This window comes from Quercus lobata, chromosome 1 (genome assembly GCF_001633185.2).
Source record: "Quercus lobata isolate SW786 chromosome 1, ValleyOak3.0 Primary Assembly, whole genome shotgun sequence".
Classification (NCBI taxonomy): domain Eukaryota; kingdom Viridiplantae; phylum Streptophyta; class Magnoliopsida; order Fagales; family Fagaceae; genus Quercus; species Quercus lobata.
Genome location: NC_044904.1, coordinates 5,193,727 through 5,213,323, shown reverse-complemented (window position 1 = coordinate 5,213,323; position 19,597 = coordinate 5,193,727). Strand labels below are relative to the sequence as shown.

The 19,597-nt window shown below is 35.4% G+C and overlaps 1 protein-coding gene across 1 annotated transcript; it reads right to left on the bottom strand.

Annotated features, from left to right (window-relative positions):
- Positions 1 to 1,314: 1,314 nt before the first annotated feature.
- LOC115975725 (outer envelope protein 80, chloroplastic) lies at positions 1,315 to 14,197 on the bottom strand. The gene is made up of 16 exons (XM_031096633.1): positions 13,349 to 14,197; positions 12,060 to 12,153; positions 11,830 to 11,912; positions 11,557 to 11,654; positions 11,325 to 11,394; positions 10,822 to 10,915; positions 8,291 to 8,372; positions 8,122 to 8,157; positions 6,093 to 6,246; positions 5,783 to 5,923; positions 5,296 to 5,366; positions 5,088 to 5,166; positions 4,900 to 5,015; positions 4,592 to 4,739; positions 2,309 to 2,378; positions 1,315 to 1,721 (listed from the first exon to the last, which is right to left on the bottom strand). The coding sequence occupies exons 1-16, from the start codon at positions 14,036 to 14,038 to the stop codon at positions 1,567 to 1,569; spliced, it is 2,181 nt and encodes a 726-aa protein (XP_030952493.1). The 5' UTR covers positions 14,039 to 14,197; the 3' UTR covers positions 1,315 to 1,566.
- Between the last annotated feature and the right edge of the window lie 5,400 nt (positions 14,198 to 19,597).

The following is a 19,597-nucleotide window of genomic DNA, read 5'->3' as shown; positions in this document are numbered from 1 at the left end:
CATCACCTCTTGGCTCTGGGATTTACATGTCAGGCTTTAGGTACCAGCTGCATGAATCGAATGAATTTCCAGGAACTCACATGGCTAGTGCTGCTTCCTTGCTTCGTACATACATAGGAGCCATTTGGTTTTTAATTTTAATATTATAATTTACAAAATAGATAACAGTGTGAAAACATTTTGATAATCAAACAGTGTGAAAACATAATGGTGTACTTTTGTGCTTTTTTTTAATTAAAAAAAAAACAACCAAAAACAAAACTATTCTTAAAAATAGAAAAGAAATAGGCCTTGCGTGTTCTGAAGCTGTTTACTGTTTTCATTTTTGAGGAAAACAAAACACGTTTGTTAGTTTTCTTTATGACTCATTGAACCACGTGAGATGGGTATTTTGATAAAACAGGTTAGACAAAAGCCATGCGTTCTAGTAGCATTATCAAAATTTCCTTTATTGTAATTATCAAATTATAAATAAATAAATAAGCATATTTTATATACTTTGAAAATCTTGTCAAAAATATAAGAAAACCCTTCTTGTTTTCCAAACCGAATAATGGTACCTACCTCACATATGATTTGGATTTTTTTTTTTTCTTTTTTTTGGGGTTCCACTTTACATTTTCTCGAAATTTGTAGCTTCCTTCTTCACTCTTTATTTCTCAGAACTACCTCTACCGTCCTCCACCTTGCCTTAAAATTAATGCTAGCTATAGTTTCCCGGGTGTGATGAACGCCTTTGATTCAGAGGTTGCACACTCATGCTAAAACCCTTTTCAAGTCACTTTTAAAACATTTATGTTTCAAAGGGTTGATTGTACTCAATGAAGATTAGGTATTTGGGTTGTTTCACAACTCATAACGAATTGAATTCCCACATTCATTCCTTTAAGGCACACTCGTACTAAAAGATAAGCAATGTCACTTCAGTCCTATGTCCTTTGGTAAGTTGAAATAAACCATGTTAATAAAGTGGGTGGGGGCAACAATCTATCTTGATTTTCTAAAAGCTGAATCCTTCTTGATAAAGCTTGACAAAATATAGGAAAGCCACATTCTTCAAGTACAATCATACTCCAAGAAGCAGATGAAGCCGATGTTCAATTATATTTGGGTCACAGCTCACAAGTTAAGTGAGAAACCAACTACACATACGGCCACATGCATGCCCATAATTGCTGCTTATGCTTAGTAGTTCTTCAATTGCCTATCTAGGATATATTTTTACTTAAGGCGAAAAATGACTTCTTCAAATGGAAAAACAAAAATGCAAAACTTAAAACTTAGACCAAGTTTTCCAACATAAAAAAAAATGGATAAAATTCAACTTATACAAGAAGAAATGCATCCATGTGATTGCGGGAAAGATGGGAAGCAATCCAAGGAGGCATTCAATGTTGAAAATGATGAGATAACAAAACAAAACAAAAATATACTTGCAACTCTAGGCCTCTACAACAAAAGAATATTATAATTTAGTTATATATTAAAAAAAATTAATAAAAATAAGAGAGAAGAACAATTGCAGGTAGCATCCAACAGAGAATGTATTAGAATACAAAAAGGACCTCAGTTCCGATGACCAACCCCAAAGTGAAATCTCTTGGCATGTTTGTCATTGAATGCATATTCAAGACGTAGAGGGCCCAATGGCGAGTCAACTCGGATGCCAAACCCATATCCATATCCACTTCCAGGCTTCAGCCTTGCTCCAGCAGGATCACCTAACAAAAAAAGAAAAAAAATATTTTGAAATTGTAGCCCAAGCAACAAATTGAGGGGAAAGTATCCTGCAATGTGCAAAAAGGTCGGGGGGACACATTTAAACGATGAAAAATGTTCAAATGAGATGAGAGTTTTAAAATTTTAATTGATCCAGAAGAATATATTCAGCACCTGAAGCTGGTCTAAATTGCTTTGAACAAATATTCTTTTCAAGATAAAAAGGTGCGTGAAGGTCATAAAATTCTACTGCCAACATTATTGTTCAAAGTTTTCATTTCAAAAGACGACATTTGTGCTCTCCTGCTTGCCATTGAGAATTTATGATTATTCAACTCTGCAAACCAACATATCACAGGACATGGTTGATCTATTCAAGCAGACAGTAAAATTGGCAGACTTTGCATATGGTAAGAGGAGCAGAAAAGGCATTCAACTCTCAGAGTTACTGTCCCTTTTTCAAACTTCTCTGTTGGTCATCTCATAATAATTGAAATTATGTATAGCGAAAACAACTGCAATATTGACTTGGTAAATAAAACAAATAACCCAAAGAAGTGTAAATAAAACAAACAAAAAAGCCACTTACCCGGCACAGTTGGGCCTGATCCAAGATCTGTTCCATAGTCAGCAAAAAAAACTCCCTCTACTGGCCCCAACTGCAAAACAATTAGTATGGAAGTCAAAATTTTGAGGGTTTGCAAGTTACAAGTAAAGCTATAATGAGAAGGTGAATGATATAGCATAGCAGAGAGGTGCTGGACAAAGTGAAGAGGTGTTGACTAGGTGGTGATTTTTTTTTTATTCTTTAGATATCTTAACAAATGCAAAATGACATATGCATATAATTGAAACACTTTGAAGTATTCCCAACAACCAAGAAGCCAAGAAATACGAGGGTAATAATTATCGTTGTGTGCATCAAGAAACTCAACAATCATGCATAAAAACAATAACTCATATAAAATGACTAAATTTTACGCTAACCATCAACCTACTGCAATCCTCCTTTTTCTATGCTTGGGACAGATTGTGAACAAAATATATGAAACTAAGCAAAGAAGCAAGCGGGGAATCAAAGATACAAGGGAATTCTATGTGTAACCATTTTTTTATTGGTAAGTTACACAATGGGTATTGAAACCAAGACTTCACCCTCCACCTAGCAATTATAAAGAGAACATTCTAAACGCCAACCCACCCCCTTCCCCAAATTCCCCCCAACAAAACTTTTTTTTTTTTTTGGGATAAATCCCCCAACAGAAAAACTCTTCCAAAAAAATAAATGCTTAAATATTATTCCTTATTTTAGTATATGGGAAAGCTGGAATTAGGATGTTCACCTACTTATGGAAATCATGCAATTTTCTAAATTTTGCATTTTATTTGTTATTATCTTTTGAGATTAAAACAAGTACGATGACTAAGTCATCAATCTAGCTAAAAAATTTCCTGGTTTATTTAATCATTCATTTCAGAGAGTTCAGTAATTAGGCCACTTTCAAAATTTTGACCATTAAAAACCTTCCATACAGGAATGATCTAGTTCTTTGGTTGCTTCATTCTGATGGACTTTAGGATAATCTTCTATTATAAAATTTACATCATTTAAAATATTGCTCAAATTTAACTCAACTAACATAAACAAACAACTTGAGGTCAAGTGATCAAATACACAAATCCTTTTTCTATTATCAAGCTCTATCAAGGGCCATATCATTTACAATCATTGGCCTTCAATATAATACTCACTGCCAAGAGATATCCTTAATTAACTTCCACTGCAAAGCAAGTGCCTCTAATTTATAACAAATCACTACTAAACTGAAGAGTAATGATTTTACACAACCCTCAAATTCATAATTGTTGACCTCACCACACCTCAATCCACAAAGTATGGCTAGTCTTCAGGACAACTCATGAAAACATGATAGTTATGTGTGAAACTCTTGAAACCGTTTCTCCAGTTCATCCATTCCACTTTAATCTTTCCCTTCAATTTTTACATATAATCTGCAACACTTCAATATACACCATCCCTTCTTTGCTCCTAGCTTTACAAACAATTTATTCTTATACATATCTTGTCATATGTCTGCAAATCTAAAACTTTTCAGGGTTTGAAGAATCAATTGCACACAACCTAGTGGTTGGAGGATTAGGATGGGTTATAGACCCAAACATCCTTGGTTCTGTCCCCAATCGGAGTTCCCCTAGATTACTTGATACACAATTCTAGTGTGTGGGATTGTGTATCTGTGGTTTTCTCCTTACGAGTGGGTCCAAAGGGCCCTACCTTGGTGAGGTTCCACGTCATCAAAATAAAAAATAAAAAATTGCACATCTAAGATTTATTTTATTTGGTTGTTTACTATTCTGCTCTTTTCCTCAACTTGCTGCTCTTTGCTTTGAACCACTATTTGAAATCCATCAGGTAGTCTTGCATTTATTTAACTCTAATCAAGCAAATCTAACCAGAGTTATATGTTAAAAACAATATGACAATGTAGCTAAGCTGAAAGCTCTTGACTTGGAATGCCAATACTATTTTTTTTTTATTGGTAAATTACACAATAAGTAGCACAGACAACCATAATCCCCAACATGTCCATGTCAGACATGGACACTCCTGCATGCATGTCCTTAGAGTGTCAGGAGAAAAATTTTAAAAACAAAAAACTCCAGTTTTTTCATTTGAATGAAAAAACTCAGATTTTTTTATATGCTTTTATAAATTTTGAGAGTTATTATATATTTTGAAAACTTAAAGTAAACATAAATTATGCCTAAAATGCCAAAGACCAATACTAATATGCCAATGACAAGATGCTTAAAAGCCCAACCCCATGTGGGGGGAAATAGGACCACTTACCATGGGGAAAGACATTTCTCCAGAACCAACAGCATAGGATCGACCAGAGCCCACATCACCTTCTTCATAACCTCGAACACTGTTTGTTCCACCAATGGCAAAGGCTTCATGCGGAGGGAAATTACCCACCACATGACCACCAGACAAACTAGCAATGAAAAATGCAAGCAAATTAGCAAACTAACCAGATCATCATTTGCTTCACTTACAATGAATAACAAAAATAACAGGGAATTAAGATAAAGAAGATCCCCCAGCCTTATTTTTATAGGAAAAAAGCGTTTCAAATTATTCGTTAGTCACCATACCTTAAAAGAAGGCGAGCAGGACCGATTTCTACACCCTTCCTGGCACGAGCATTTACTCTATTGAAAGACAACCACTCGGACAAAACAGGAAGTCCCTGTTCCATGCTGACTGCAAACTACAAGACAAACGGACATGAGGGTCACAGATATAGTGAGAATTATAACTTTCAAAAGACTAAATGTCTAACCATTGAAGAACCATGATCACCAGATCCAGTGTAAACACTCTCAAATTTAGCAAGCAGCATATCATCATGGATTTTGCCACTGCAAAACCAAATAGGAAAATGAACCAACATCGGATCAGAAGTATATTGGAGCTCTTCTGTATAATTCCACTAACACTTGGCAATCAAATTTGTAAAAGTTCAGAGTATCAACATTTAAACTAAATACCTTGCAGTAAGTGGACTGCTGAGATGATCCTTGATAACAGGAAATCCATTTTCATCATAAACACCAGCATGCTGGAACAATGAAGATTTTAATTAGAAGTGATACAAATAACAAATATTTTTAGTGTATGTAATACAAAGAACATATAATTATACAGACAAAATTTGGGTAAGGATCTCGTCCAACGTCCGATGTGCACAGGACAGAAGCTGGGGGTCTGGTGCCACATGATCAACATAACCAAAGCCAATTTACTATAAACTACAATCTTTTCACTTTCTGATTTTCCAAATACACCATAAAAACTGCAATCCCAGTACAATATCAACATATATAATTTCTACATATGGCCCAGTGGAAATACATTCCACCTGAACTGTAGTTTGCTCTATAAAGGTATTCAACAACTTAGCAGTACTGCTCAGTTTAGAAATCATTCTATTTTCATCAAAACCAGTGATGGAAATGGTTATTTTTGTAAAAGTACCTGAAAAAAAAGTCCTGATGTTCCACTCCACTTTGGCCTGATTGGTTGACTGAACTCTATACCAGCTGTGACACGGCCAATGGTCAGGCTTCTACCAGCAGGTTGGTCACCATGAACAAGAGTTCCAGGGGTCCTTGAATTCTGGAAAGAAAAATATTGAAGTGAAAAAAAATAAAAGAAAATAAAATAAATATAAAGAGGAAAAAGAAGGTTGCGTGATATTCAGCTTCCTACCATAAAGAAATTCATAGTAATCAGACAATCCCCAACCCCCCCCCCCCCCCCAAAAAAAAAAAAAAAAAAAGATTACCTGAACCATTATTGTTCTGGATGTCCGCTTGTCATCTCCTTCAATCCATGGGTCTGTGTAGTTTATACGGAATATTGAGTCAATCTGGCCCCTCTCTAAAGAAATATTGAGTTTCTGGCTTCTTCCAAAAACATTTCTATGAGAGTATGCAAAACTGCAATTGAAATAGAAATTGAAATAAGCTAAACAGCTTAAATGCAAAGTCGCAAGAATCTAGACTATCTACTGTAACACTAGATGTTATGACCAGAAATTTTGTTTTTTTGTTTTTTTCTTTTTTCCAAATATGCATTATCATTGTTGATTGGATGTGGGAGACTATTAACAATTTTCTCCTACACTGCGCTCCAGCTAAAGGAACCTTTGGTCTATGGTTTTCTCATTATTTGGTGCTTTGGGGCCATGCTTTCCTGGTGAAAGATATTCTTACATTTCAGAGAGATGGTTGCAGGGGCCATCAAAGCCCAATTATGTGCATGGTAGTCAAAGGCAAGCCAAGCACTCACCTAGGCACCTGGGCATGTTAAGGCACCACTAAGGTGCCTCTAAGGCTCTAAGGTGAGAAAGCCATTAGTGAGGTGCTCATCTTTAGAGCCTAGGTGAGCAAGGCAACCACCTTAAGCAATGAAAATGGCACTAAGGCGAGAGACTCGGTGTGTGTGTGTGTGTGTGTTTTTTTTTTTAATTAAACCATTTTTTAAATTGTAATACCTATTATGAGATTATTAATTTACAGAAACTTGTTAAAAAACCTATTTTTAGATTAAATAACTTCTAGAAGCTTGTTGTAAAACTTATTGTTAGATTAATCAATTTATTATTAATTATTAGAGCCGAAATCATGTTAAGCCTATTTTGAAATGTAATAATAGACCTAAATTCTTCATGCAACACATTTAAAACACACTTGATTATGAGATTCCTATTTTTCGATACATTAGGTACATATGATTTAAGTTTTACATGTATAATAATTATATTTAGAATTTAATGCCTCTAATCAGGCTAGCACTTTTTTGTCACCTCATGCCTCAAGTAATACAAGGCCTTGGCGCCTTAAGGTGGCCTTTTGCCTTTGGCTACCTTGGTTATGTGGGACACCATTCCTTTACATTTAATGAGGTTTATTTGGCATGAACATAACATTGGATCGGCTGAAGGAATTGAAGCACCTTCAATTCAATTCAAGCTCATATTTCATTGGTAAAGGAACATGATGATTTTAATTGTTCTTCTTTGGAGTTTCTTGATTTTTGTAATTTTAATTTTTAAATTGTTGCTTGGCTCTTATATTCTACCAGTGATTTCAGGCTTCACCCTTTTTTCTTTCAAAAAAAATTATATTACTTATGAAAGAAAAAATATTAGGGAATATGGAACTAAACAACAATAGCAATATAAGTCCATATAGCAGTTAAAATGTGTAGCAGAAAGGCAAACAGAGCTCCCACAGAAGATTGAAACCAATCCTCTTATAAAAAATTGTAACAATCAGTATTAACACAAGTAGTGCAGTGGTGCTGGTAACCCTGACAAATCTGTGACGAAAAGCCAAACATGCTACAATTTGTATGATATGCAATATAACCAACCAAGACTAACAAATTGATGAGTTAGACCAAGGAGACATAACCCACCAAACTTCAACTTATGTTGGTTACTATTTAATATTAACTCACATACAGGTGTCACTGTGGGTACAAATTTAAGAATTGCATTCACCATGTAATGTTGCATTGAGATAAACACTTCAATGTGAGGCAAATGTGCAAGTAAGGTAACACACTTTTGCTCAGATCAATTTGTAAACCTATGGCTTACCTCTAGATTAAAAAATAGACCATTTAAACTGGTCATTTCTGTCGCGAGTTATAAGTGCATCAAAACAACTGCATTTATTCCTATAGATATAGAAGGTTCCTTTGAGATAAAATACACATAACAATGCACAAATGTCATGTAATGAAGCAGAAAGAAGATATAAAATTGGAAAAATGTACCAATCAGATAATATGGTCAGTAAGCTTACCTTCCAATGAGTCCTGATAGAGGGCCACTCGTAATCCTATAAATTGAAATATCACCAGGTAAATATTATACAGCACAAAAATTAAAAATTAAATTTAGAAATTTAGAAATAAAAGAAAGCTAGGTCAGATTATATGCATGAAAGTGCCCTTTAAACTAACATCACTTACCCACTTGATATTCCACCTCCAGCAGAAAAACCTCCATTTGGACGCTCAACAACATTCATTACCATATCAACCTTACCGGTATCTGTCATGTTGGGGAAAAAAATTTGACAATTAAAAATAAGACTAGAGTACATTTTTGGCTCCTTTACAATCAAAGTTTTCACTTTGGCCCTTCATGTTTGATTTCATTTTCATATTGGCCTTGCCACCCATTTCCATCAGTAATCTGGTCACCTAGCATTATATGGGTGACATTGCTTAATGGACACTACTTATCTGGCACTTAAAAATCAGATTACTAACAAGAGTCAACTACAGGACCAATATGAAAACAGAATCAAATATTAAGGGTCAAAAGTGCAGTTTAGTCAAAGTAAATAAATAAGATTCGAAAAGGCAAATAGTAAGAAAAAACAAATTGAAGCACATATTAACACATAGAAGCATCTCCACTTAAGAATGCACACATAAGATCATTATATTGGCATTTATCATGGTTTCAAAAACTGGGCAGAATAAAGAACCCGAAAAAGAAGTGGTTTTCAGTTTTATAGTCCAACTGGGGTTCTTTTGGTGGTAGTAGATGATGGCTTATTGTTGTTAATGTATTCACTATGACTAACAGATTTTTTTTTTTTTTTTCTCATCCTTTGACCTCAAAATTTTTTTTTTTTTTTTTTTGATAAGTATCCTCTAAAAAAAAAAAAAAAAAAAACGCATAAACATGAACAATCCAGGATGTTCCAAAAGACAAATGTTTCATATTACCAAATAGGTGGATTAACCATGAAATCCAGACTAGTCTTGAAATAGAGAGGACATAGGATTCCAGTATCACAAACACAAATTGACTCAAAAGCAGTATGTCTTAGTGATGAATGAGAATTTAAGACCAAAGAAAAAAAAGGAAGGGGGGGAATAGTCCATTGTCTTTTGTTTCACAATTTTATATTTTATTATTAAGTCGATAGAATTTCAACCTACAGTGTCCGCTCCATAATAATTGTTGCTCTTTATTATCAGGCCAAGATACCAATTGGTTTTTGGTATAGGCGGGGTTAAACCTCAAGTCTCTTTTATTAATATGCCTTAGTATTTTAAAAGGTCATGTCACTGGCATGTGACTTTTAATGAAGTTGGATGGTTACAATTTAATTGTTATATGTAAGATGAAGGGCTAAGATTCTAGAGTTACTAAGGGCTATTATTAATAGCCACATTTTAGTCATTGTAGGGCAGTTTACTCTTTTCTTATATATTTCACGAAATTTCAGGTTTGAAAATTTCTTGAGCTCTTTGAGCCTTGAAATTGATATTTGATTGTTCCAACTTCAATCCTATTATCTTTTTATTTGCCTTGATGTTGTTTGTTGTATGGAATTTCTTCTTAAATCCTTCTCAAACAGTAGATCTAAGTTCTCTTCACCACATCACCCAATTTCTCTCCACCATGGCTGAAAAGAACAACAACAACAACAAATGAAGCCTTAGTCCCAAAATTTGGGGTGAGCTATGGATCCTCAATATATTAGTTAGAGTCCGCCATATGTATTCTTTGCCCCCATTCCACGCTATCTAGAGTCATATTCTCTGTTAATCCCTTAATTGACATTGTCCTTTTTCATTACTTCTGCCATGGCTGAAAACTAAGATATATAATGGATAAAAATGGAAACAGGAATAAAATTAGGCAACTGTTCTTCTATAAATGAAATGAAGCAACTGTTTATAAACAATGGTTGGACAAACTATCACTTAAAATTTACTAAGCCTGTCTAGTAGAAATGAAACTTTATAGGGCATACTTGGTAAGATATTTTTCTGACCTTCAACCTGGCACCTAAGGATTTAACTATACAATTCAGACCAAGCAGGCTTAGCTAAACAATTCAAATCTAGGTCTGTGTATGCAATGAAGAATCTAGGTCCTCTAGATTTCTTTCTCATGGTTAAAGGCTTATCACATTAATTTTATTCTTACCATACCAAGCACACCCCATTTCATAGTGATACTCTTGCAAAGTTTGTCCAAATGCTGCTGCAACCATATGGCTCTCCTTGCTAGCAATCTTATTTTCCAAAGTTACTAATGTCAAGATATCATGTCTTCAGGAATCAGACCACACACAAATTTGGACATCACTCCTCTCCATCTAAATAACAAATTGTCAAGGCTTTCACCAAAGGGCTTCTCATTCCAAATCTCAGTTGAAAGTCACTGAAAACTCTCTAATCCACTTTAGGGACAGTGTATGTCATATAATAGATTTGCAATTAGAGTTTATTATAATGATCGTCATAATTTCAACAAAGTTGGATTGAAATGGTTTCCTCAGATTTGCATTATGCCTCTATGTTTCAGCTCAAATCAGATAAGTTTCTTTATAAAAATAATTTTTCAAGATTTAGAATTGTAATAGAACTATTTAATATATCAAAGAATAAGTTAGCTTACCATGCTGTATAGTATCTTAATTGCAAAACAAATATACCTCGACAGGGAATGATTAAGAAAGAAAGATTTAACTCACCACCTGCAGGCTGGGGAATAATGCTAACATCTTCCATGATTCCCATAGTTAATACAGTGTCTACATCTCTTTTTGCTTGAAGAATACTGTAGACCTGAAGAAGGATCATTCAAGATGCAAAACACATTATCAATCAGCGAGTACCAAATATATCTCATGCATTCCACAAGGAAGACCCATTCATCGCAAAAAAGGGAAAGCAATTTGCTTCAGATTATAATTTAGTCAAAGTTACAATTAACATAATAAAGTACAATATTGTGATCATGAATAACAAGCAAGAATATCTATTCCTTCAAAGAAATGATAATGATAAAAAAAAAATGAAAGAAAAGAGCTAGAAGCAAGAGAAACTCTTGAATGCACAAAAAAAGCAAAGCCTCTTTCCTTGGCAGATACTCATGTCATCGCAGGTTCTTCCCAAAGTAAGAACACCCATTCCTCAAGAATTACTCTAAGTAACATTATCTATATACGTACTGAAAACAAGACAGATGAAGTACCTGTCCCTTCTTGGTTGTAAGTTGCCGAAGTATTGTTTCGGGCTTTGTCTTCCCCGTAGTTGGCTCACCACTGAAGTCATAGCAATGACACAAATTAATCACAAATTCCTTCAACTACTGCTGTTGCTAGGTAATGTATGGTACCAATAGTGTGTAGGAATGAATGGATGCATGCATGTAAATTTTGTTTTGATAAATATGCATGCATGTAAATCAAATAGGCAACTCTTACGTCTTTCTATCAAGGAAACGTATGGAGATATTATTGACCTCAGCTTCAGAAACTTGCAACCTAAGAATACCTCCAGAGAAAATCTCAACATCTGAAACCTTTGAGAACGATAAAAAACAATTATCCATTAATATGAGCAGTTGTCTTCACAAACCAAGGTAAATATCATGTCTCCAGAAAATCAATTCATCATTCCTACCAGCACAAAGAAAAATTAACTCTACATTCCTAAAGAGAGTAAACATAATAAATTTTCACAAACCAAGCACTCACCAAGGCAAAAAAGCCCCGCTCTGAGTACCAATTATTAATGGAAGTTATTGCTTCATCCAAACGCCTGAGATTAATCACTTTTCCTGCACAACTTGACACCAAAATTCAAAAACAATAAAGGTCTCTGATGAGCACATTTCAAGACCAGCGGACCTAAGAAGCAAATATTATCATATACATGCACGCATATCCACACAGATACACATATAAGAAGATATAAGAAAACCTACCATATCCATCACGGAAAGCATCCTCTAGAAACTTGGCTGGAAGAACATTAGCTCCATCACATACCAACCCTTGGAACTCCTGGTTTGGTTCTACCTTATGCGACAATAAAACCAATATTAAATTTTATACCATGCTGAACCAAATTAAGAACATGTTTCTTAAAATGGTTAGGATACGTATGTACATTTTTCACAGAAGATTACTCACAAAATGTCACAATATTTTTTTTGATAGATACAAAATGTCACAATATAAACAAAAAGGCAGATATGGTGAAAAAATCAGGATGTGCATGAGAAACAGACGTCAATTCACAATCTTCAAAAGGAGGAGAAAGGGGAAACTCAAACTAGTGACCCCTGCTTCCTAAAGCGTTGTCTCCAATCGATTGGTCTAAACCCTTGGGGGTGACAATTCTATTAACAGAGGAATCACTTTGATACATTGGTGTTGAATGTGTAGAAGTAACAGTGAGATAATAGAACAATTATTGTTGCATTGGGACATTGCTTATGAAATTGAGAACTTTTATTTTCTTTGTGTTCGGGGTTCACTAGGTAATTGTACCTTCTTTTTATATTGTAATTTTCCTTCTTTGTAATTCATTAGGAGTCCCCTATATATATACTTCCTATATACATAAGGTAACTCCTCTTCAATAAAATTTATTACTTCAAAGAAAACATTCACTACACAATGTGGGATTTACTTTTCTTCTTTCATGAAACAAGGAGCCACGCTAGATTAAAAGAATGGCTCATAGCCTCATACTCCAGTGCAAAGTCGAGGTCCTACTCCTATCTCTTTGGTAGAAATGACTTCCCCGTACCATAAATTCTCTTTTAACATTCTCTATTATCTTTCCCATAAATGCTGCTCAAACTAACACCTTGTAACGCAAACTCATTCTCATCAATATCTTCGCCTTCTCTCCTATCAATTTGAACACAAACTCACAACCATTACACTCACATGTGACATAAAAACCCAAGTTTTAAATAAATAAATAACTCTTGCTAACAAAATCATTTCAAATTCTTCCACTTCTTCCCATAATCCAATTCCAACATGTCATCTAAATACAAATACCAAGGGCCAAATCATTATATGTCAATTCCTAGAGACAAACAAACTCTTTCTAACAAAACCATTTCAAATTCTTTCATTTCATCCCAAAATCAAACATACATATTGCCACAAACATCATTTAATATCAATTCCAAATAACAAAAACATTTCAAAATTCTATATTTCTCATGCTGATTGATGAAACCAATAGAAATGATACCTGAAACACCAATCTGATGCCATCACGCGTGTCCATCGCCACTGGAATACACGACTGGAAGTATCCACTGTATATGATCCTATGCACATCCTCTTGAACCTCGCGCACAGTGAGTGCCGAGTTGTCTCGGCTCGCCTTCAGCGCCTGCAATGCCTCCATTTCCAAGTCCTTCCTCTCGAGCTCCTCCCCATCCTTGTTCCTCACCAGCACTTCACTGATCAACACCCTCTCCTCATCGCCCCGGCTAGGATTCAGCCCCTTCTGAGAAGAAGAAGAAGACTCGTCGGCGGCTCGAGTCAGAGCCAACGAAGCCGAACAGAGAAGCGCCGACTTCGGTATAAACAACAATCTCTCATTCTTCTTGTCCTCGGACTGAGCCGACTCGGCGGACCGAGTTAAAGACAGCGACGCGGAGCAGAGGAGAGACGATCGCCCTATCGACGACGCCGTTCGCCGATCCCGAGACGGAAACGCGAAGTGAGTCGACTCGGCCAGGCGGTTCCAGAAACGAGAGAAATTGAATTGCTTGAACTCGGGGCGAGTCTTGACCGAATCGACGAGCTGAGCGACCGAGTTTCGGGTCTTCGCGATATGGGAGCCGAACGGGAAATTGAAAGGCGAGGGTTTTGGAGGATTGAGAGGGATTTTCAGAGACGACGATGTGAACCGAACGTCGTCGTTTCGAGGCATTTGTTGTTTGGGGATTTTGAGGGCTAGGGTTTTTCAGGGAGCTCCTGAAGAAGAAGAAGAATGAGATAAACCCTAGCTAGAGTGTCAGTCAGACTGTGAGAGTGATTGAATTTGATTTTGTCTGAAATAACGGTATCGACCCGAATTGGATCCGTATTCGGTGTGTGATCCGAAATGAAAGCGATTCGAGATGTATTCGGGTTTCGGATTCGGTTTTGTGAAAGTAGATGAATTGTTTGGAATCTTAGATGGTGGTGGGTGAACTTGAGCCCAAACAAAGCCCAATGCACAAATCACCTTTTTCTAATTGATGATGTCCAACACTCATTGTTGTCAACTTGTCATTAGTTACTCTCAATATGGTAGAATTTGAGATATGCCTATTCATGGGTTGGGTTTTTATTGGATCAAATGCAATTTTTTATCAATTTTTTTTGAAAATATCATTTTATATATATATATATATTTTTTTTTTTTGTATAGTTGTATTTTTGCTCCAAATAGATATCTTACTTAATTGACATTTTTCATTTTTAATAACAGCTTTCTATTAACTTTTTTTTATTAATAGTTGTTTAATGTATAGACTCTTTTGTTCTTATCATCTTTTTAATAACAATTTCTCTCTATTTGTCAAATAATATTTGTAATTATATTGTGTATCGCACAGCCATGATACTCATTAATTATAAAAAATGTGTTTAAAAAAATTATTCAATCTCCATTAACACGTTTAAAAATATAATGCAACACAATTAAAAAAAAAAAAAAAAAACAAGTAAGTCAATTGCATATTTGATTTGATTGGTAGGAAGAAGTATCAATTTGGAGACCAATAAAATAAGTTGATGAAGCAACGTCTTTGAAATCAATTGAATTACTGTGTTGGACAATAACTTGATTCTCTTTTAACATAGCATGGCTTATGCATCAAATAGGTAACAATTAAAGCCAATATAAGTCTGACATTATTAGACTTCATCACAAGACTAAATGTCAACTTGGAATGGAAGTATAAGATGCAGGAGATAGTGAGCACTGAGCAAGATTTATTATTTAGCTCAATCTTAAAGACTGATTATGCCAAATGTTATCCATTGATATTGTCAGATAGTTTCAAAACACATTACATAATTACAACAAAATAACAGCTCAACTAATTAATTTTCTTCCAATAAAATAAGTTGATGAAGCAACGTTTCTTAAATCAATTGAATTACTGAGTTGGGCAATAACTTGATTCTCTTTTAACATAGCATGGCTTATGCATCAAATAGGTAACAACTAAAGCCAATATAAATTTGACATTATTAGACTTCATCATAAGACTAAATGTCAACTTGGAATGGAAGTATAAGATGCAGGAGATAGTGAGCACTGAGCACTTGGGAGATTTATTATTTAGTTCAATCTTAAAGACTGTTTATGCCCAATGCTATCCATTGATATTGACAGATAGTTTCAAAACACATTACATAATCACCACAAGAGCAAAATAATAGCTCAACTAATTAATTTTCTTCCAATATCTTAAAACAATTAGGGCTTTTTTTTTTCATCAACTTCATAATCTAATACACAACGATATACATTTTTTTTTCCTATGGATAAATTATGAGGATGTATAAAGTATAGTAGAACTATTTGTATTCATTTATAGAGAAGAAGTATAGACATTAATTGAAGAAGACAACAAGAATCATATGATGTTATTGACAAGGTCAAAATATTATTTTAGTCATGAATTATGCATTAGATTACAATTTTGTCCATGAATTATTAATGTAGGGGTAAAGTCCCCAGATCAAATAATGGGCCTTGGGCCCTCTATAGAGTTCAACCCAGTCCGAGGAGAGAGTGTGGGCTCCAAAAAGGGCCCCCGACCCAATTCTTATGGGCCCAAACTTATTTAAAAGATGGTCCAAGGAGGAATGTCTCCTCGGACGTGCCAGATATGGCTCAGACATGCATCCTACCAACAATAAAGAATCGCTCCAACGAGTATTAGTAACAGGGACAAGTCCCACAAGCCCGGGGAAGAGAGGAGAGTCTTGAATGTCAAGGGAGAGACTACAGCTGCCACATTAAATGCAGGGCAGCTACTTTTCTGGCCACATTAATGTGGAGAAGATAGGCGAATAGTGTTACTTTGACCACTACAACTCACAGAAAAACAGGGGAGATGTCCGATTGGACGGGCACTCAAGTGAAGGCCCAGATAATCAACAAATGTAAGATCCTGATAAATTAACGGGGGCTATATAAGAGAAAGGAGTCCTCATGAAGAAGGAGGGAAGAAAAAGTGGAAGAAAGAACAGAAGAGAGAGAGAAAGACCATAGCCTTCGATCCGGAACAGAAGTGCATCACATTAAATGCAGGGCAGTTACTTTTCTGGCCACATTAATGTGGAGAAGACAGGCGAACAGTGTTACCTTGGCCACTACAACTCACAGAAAGACAGGGGAGATGTCCGATGGGACGGGCACTCAAGTGAAAGCCCAGATAATCAACAAGTGTAAGATCCTGATGACTTAACGGGGGCTATATAAGAGAAAGGAGTCCTCATGAAGAAGGAAGGAAGAAAAAGTGGAAGAAAGAACAGAAGAGAGAGAGAAAGACCATAGCCTTCGATCCGGAACAGAAGTGCATCCACACGTCTCCTCAGACCGGGTATCCAGTGGACATGAAGGAGATATTCTTACATTCAATCGTTGCATGGCCCAAAGTTAACTAACACTCTCTTCGTTAAGGCCTAGTTCTATAACCCGCTCTCTACAAATTCATTGTCTAGGGCTCCTTGGGCTAGAATCACCTACCTGTTGGGTCTGGGCCCCAAAGAGAGACCCTACAATTAATATCTTATATGTCAATGTTTTACCTAAAATTGAAGGACTTGAAATTATATTTACCTAAAAACCGTAAAACAAAAGATATGACTCAAATTCATTCAAATATTGGCCTTTGAGTAGTTGAGTTGCGATGTAGACCTAATTTGTGTTAGTACCTTAAAGCATTCCAATTTAATTAACTTTCTCTCAAAAAAAAAAAATTTGAATTAACTTAAATAACATTGCATACCAATATATCTACTAAATCCCAAAAAACACCTATATATTGGATTATCCATCAATTAACCAAAATTCTATTTAGCTACAATACTTATTAACAAGACTAGTATACACTAAAGAAATATGACTATAAATGGGCCAAAATGGGCATTTGCCCATTTTGCCAAAACTTTCAGCAAAATGTCACCTGTCTGAAACTATTTAGAAAAATGTTCATATTTTGAAACTTGATTTTCTAAAAATCGAGTTTCAATTTAAAACTCGATTTTTGGACAATTGAGTTATAGCGAACTGAAATTTAAAAAAAAAAAAAAATTGTGGAACTCAAGACGTTCCATGAATTATTATTATTTTTTTTTATAAGTCTCATTTCGCTATAACTTGATTGTCCAAAAATCGAGTTTACATTGAAACTCAATTTTTAGAAAATCGAGTTTCAAAATAAAGACATTTCCCTAAATAGTTTCAAACATTGGACATTTTGCTGGAAAATTTAGCTGAAATGGGTAAAACCTATTTTTGGCACTATAAATGTTGTTACATCTATATCCTTCTTTTTTGCTTTTGTTTTTTTAGTATCTATATCCATCTCTTCATTCATCCACGATTATCATTCAATTACTTTCTCAATCCATCATGATTAATTCAACATCATCATAGACTGCATGGTATAATGAGGATAACACTAGTGAAGAAGTGATAAATGACACTTGTTTGATTTTGTTGCAAAATTTATTTCACGTGCTTATTTGATTATATGTGATACGTCGTTTCAAGTAAATCCCATCCATAACAAATTGATTCCTTGTTTTGTTATCTTAAAAATTGATCAAGAAAATTTAAACTAGGGGTGTGCATGGGTCAGGTTGAGGGGATTTTTTGACCCAACCCACCATGGTGGGTCAAAAAAAATTCAACCCAACGCATCACATAAGTTCAACCCAACCCAACCCAATCCACATGGGTCGGGTTGAACCCATGAATTTGACAATTTTTATTTATTTATTATTATTAAATTGAGTAGAAAAAAATATAAATATTAATATTGTAAGGACACGATTTTGTAACGAACCGTAACAATATTGGGTTCGCACGTAAAAAGGCCCAGACAATATGATTTGTAGAGCGTGGGTTTGAAAGGCTAGGCCTTGGTCACCAGGCGGTGGGTTTTTCGTGGTGTTCACACATGGTTAAGTTGTCTTCACCCCTGGAGTCTTTCTCCTGGAGGCGGGCTGGGAGGCTCTGGTTTTTGGCCATTTTTCCCAGCCTCTTGCTTGGTGCACCTACTTTTTTATTATATAGTCCGTCTTGGTTGATCCTAGCCCTCCACTTGTTGGTCAGGCAGGTGCTTATTTCTGCATCCATCCCATCAACCGTCCCCTCTTACTTTCTACTAGTTGCGAAGATCGAAATTTACACCGTCCAAACGTCTTTTCTCATTAATCGGATCTGGACGTTGGCAGGTGCATTTAATGCGGAGGGGACGCATTTTCCTTGATCCAATTTTACACCCTGCTTCCCTGTAGGCCCCATTCCACTCACGTCCCCTTCAGGGGGCTGTTTGGGGATAGCCTTCACCAAGACGTTGGTTTTCCCATTAAAGTTCTGGAGTGCCGAGGACAGGGTAGTTTCTCAGCCGTTCCCCTTGACACCCCGACCATCGATTATTCGTCCTCGGCAAAAGACCTCCTCGGCACGGGCCCTGGGCCCAGATAGAGTTTGGGCCGGATTGTAGACTTCCCGGACCCACAGTATTTATTTATTTATTTATTTTTATTTTTTGTTTAGAAGTTTGATGAATTCTTTCAACGACAAAAAGAAAAAATGTTTGGTGATATTGCAATGGTTTTACGTGTTTAAATTAGGGGTGTGTAGGAAACCTACCGACCCGTCAAACCCGATCCGACCCGCCGGGTTGGGTCGGTTTTTAAGGCTTGGTGGGTTGGGTTGGGTTACAAAAAAAAAATTTATAATAGGTCGGGTTGGGTTTGGGTCATAAAATTACAAATCCACCAAACCTGACCCGACCCACCATATTTAATATATATTTAAAATATATTATATATTTAATAATTTTTTTATAAATCAGTTGTAGGGCACTTATATATATATATATTTAAATATATATTATATATTTAATAATTTTTTTTAAAAAAAAAAACCAATTGTAGAGTAGCATTTACTCGGTTCCTCCTACTAATACTAATTTAATATATATATATATATATATATAATATAATTAATAATTTTATTAAAATAACCAATTCTTCTTATCCTATATAAAAGACAATTAGTTCACACAAATTCTAATAAATTACTATTATTGTTTAGTCATTAGTGTTGTTTGCCTTTAAGAAGTTATATTGATACTAATTTTTAGGTTTTTTTAATATATTTGTGGGTCCGGGAAGTCTACAATCCGGCCCAAACTCTATCTGGGCCCAGGGCCCGTGCCGAGGAGGTCTTTTGCCGAGGACGAATAATCGATGG

Bases quoted from the DNA above. Each gene is read 5' to 3' on its own strand.
- LOC115975725 (XM_031096633.1), bottom strand. From the start codon at position 14,038: ATGCCTCGAAACGACGACGTTCGGTTCACATCGTCGTCTCTGAAAATC. The intron at 10,916-11,324 runs GTACTTCATCTG...ATCCTTCTTCAG, and splicing joins TTACAACCAAGAAGGGACAG to GTCTACAGTATTCTTCAAGC. The intron at 8,373-10,821 runs GTGAGTTAAATC...CCAACATGACAG, and splicing joins TATTCCCCAGCCTGCAGGTG to ATACCGGTAAGGTTGATATG.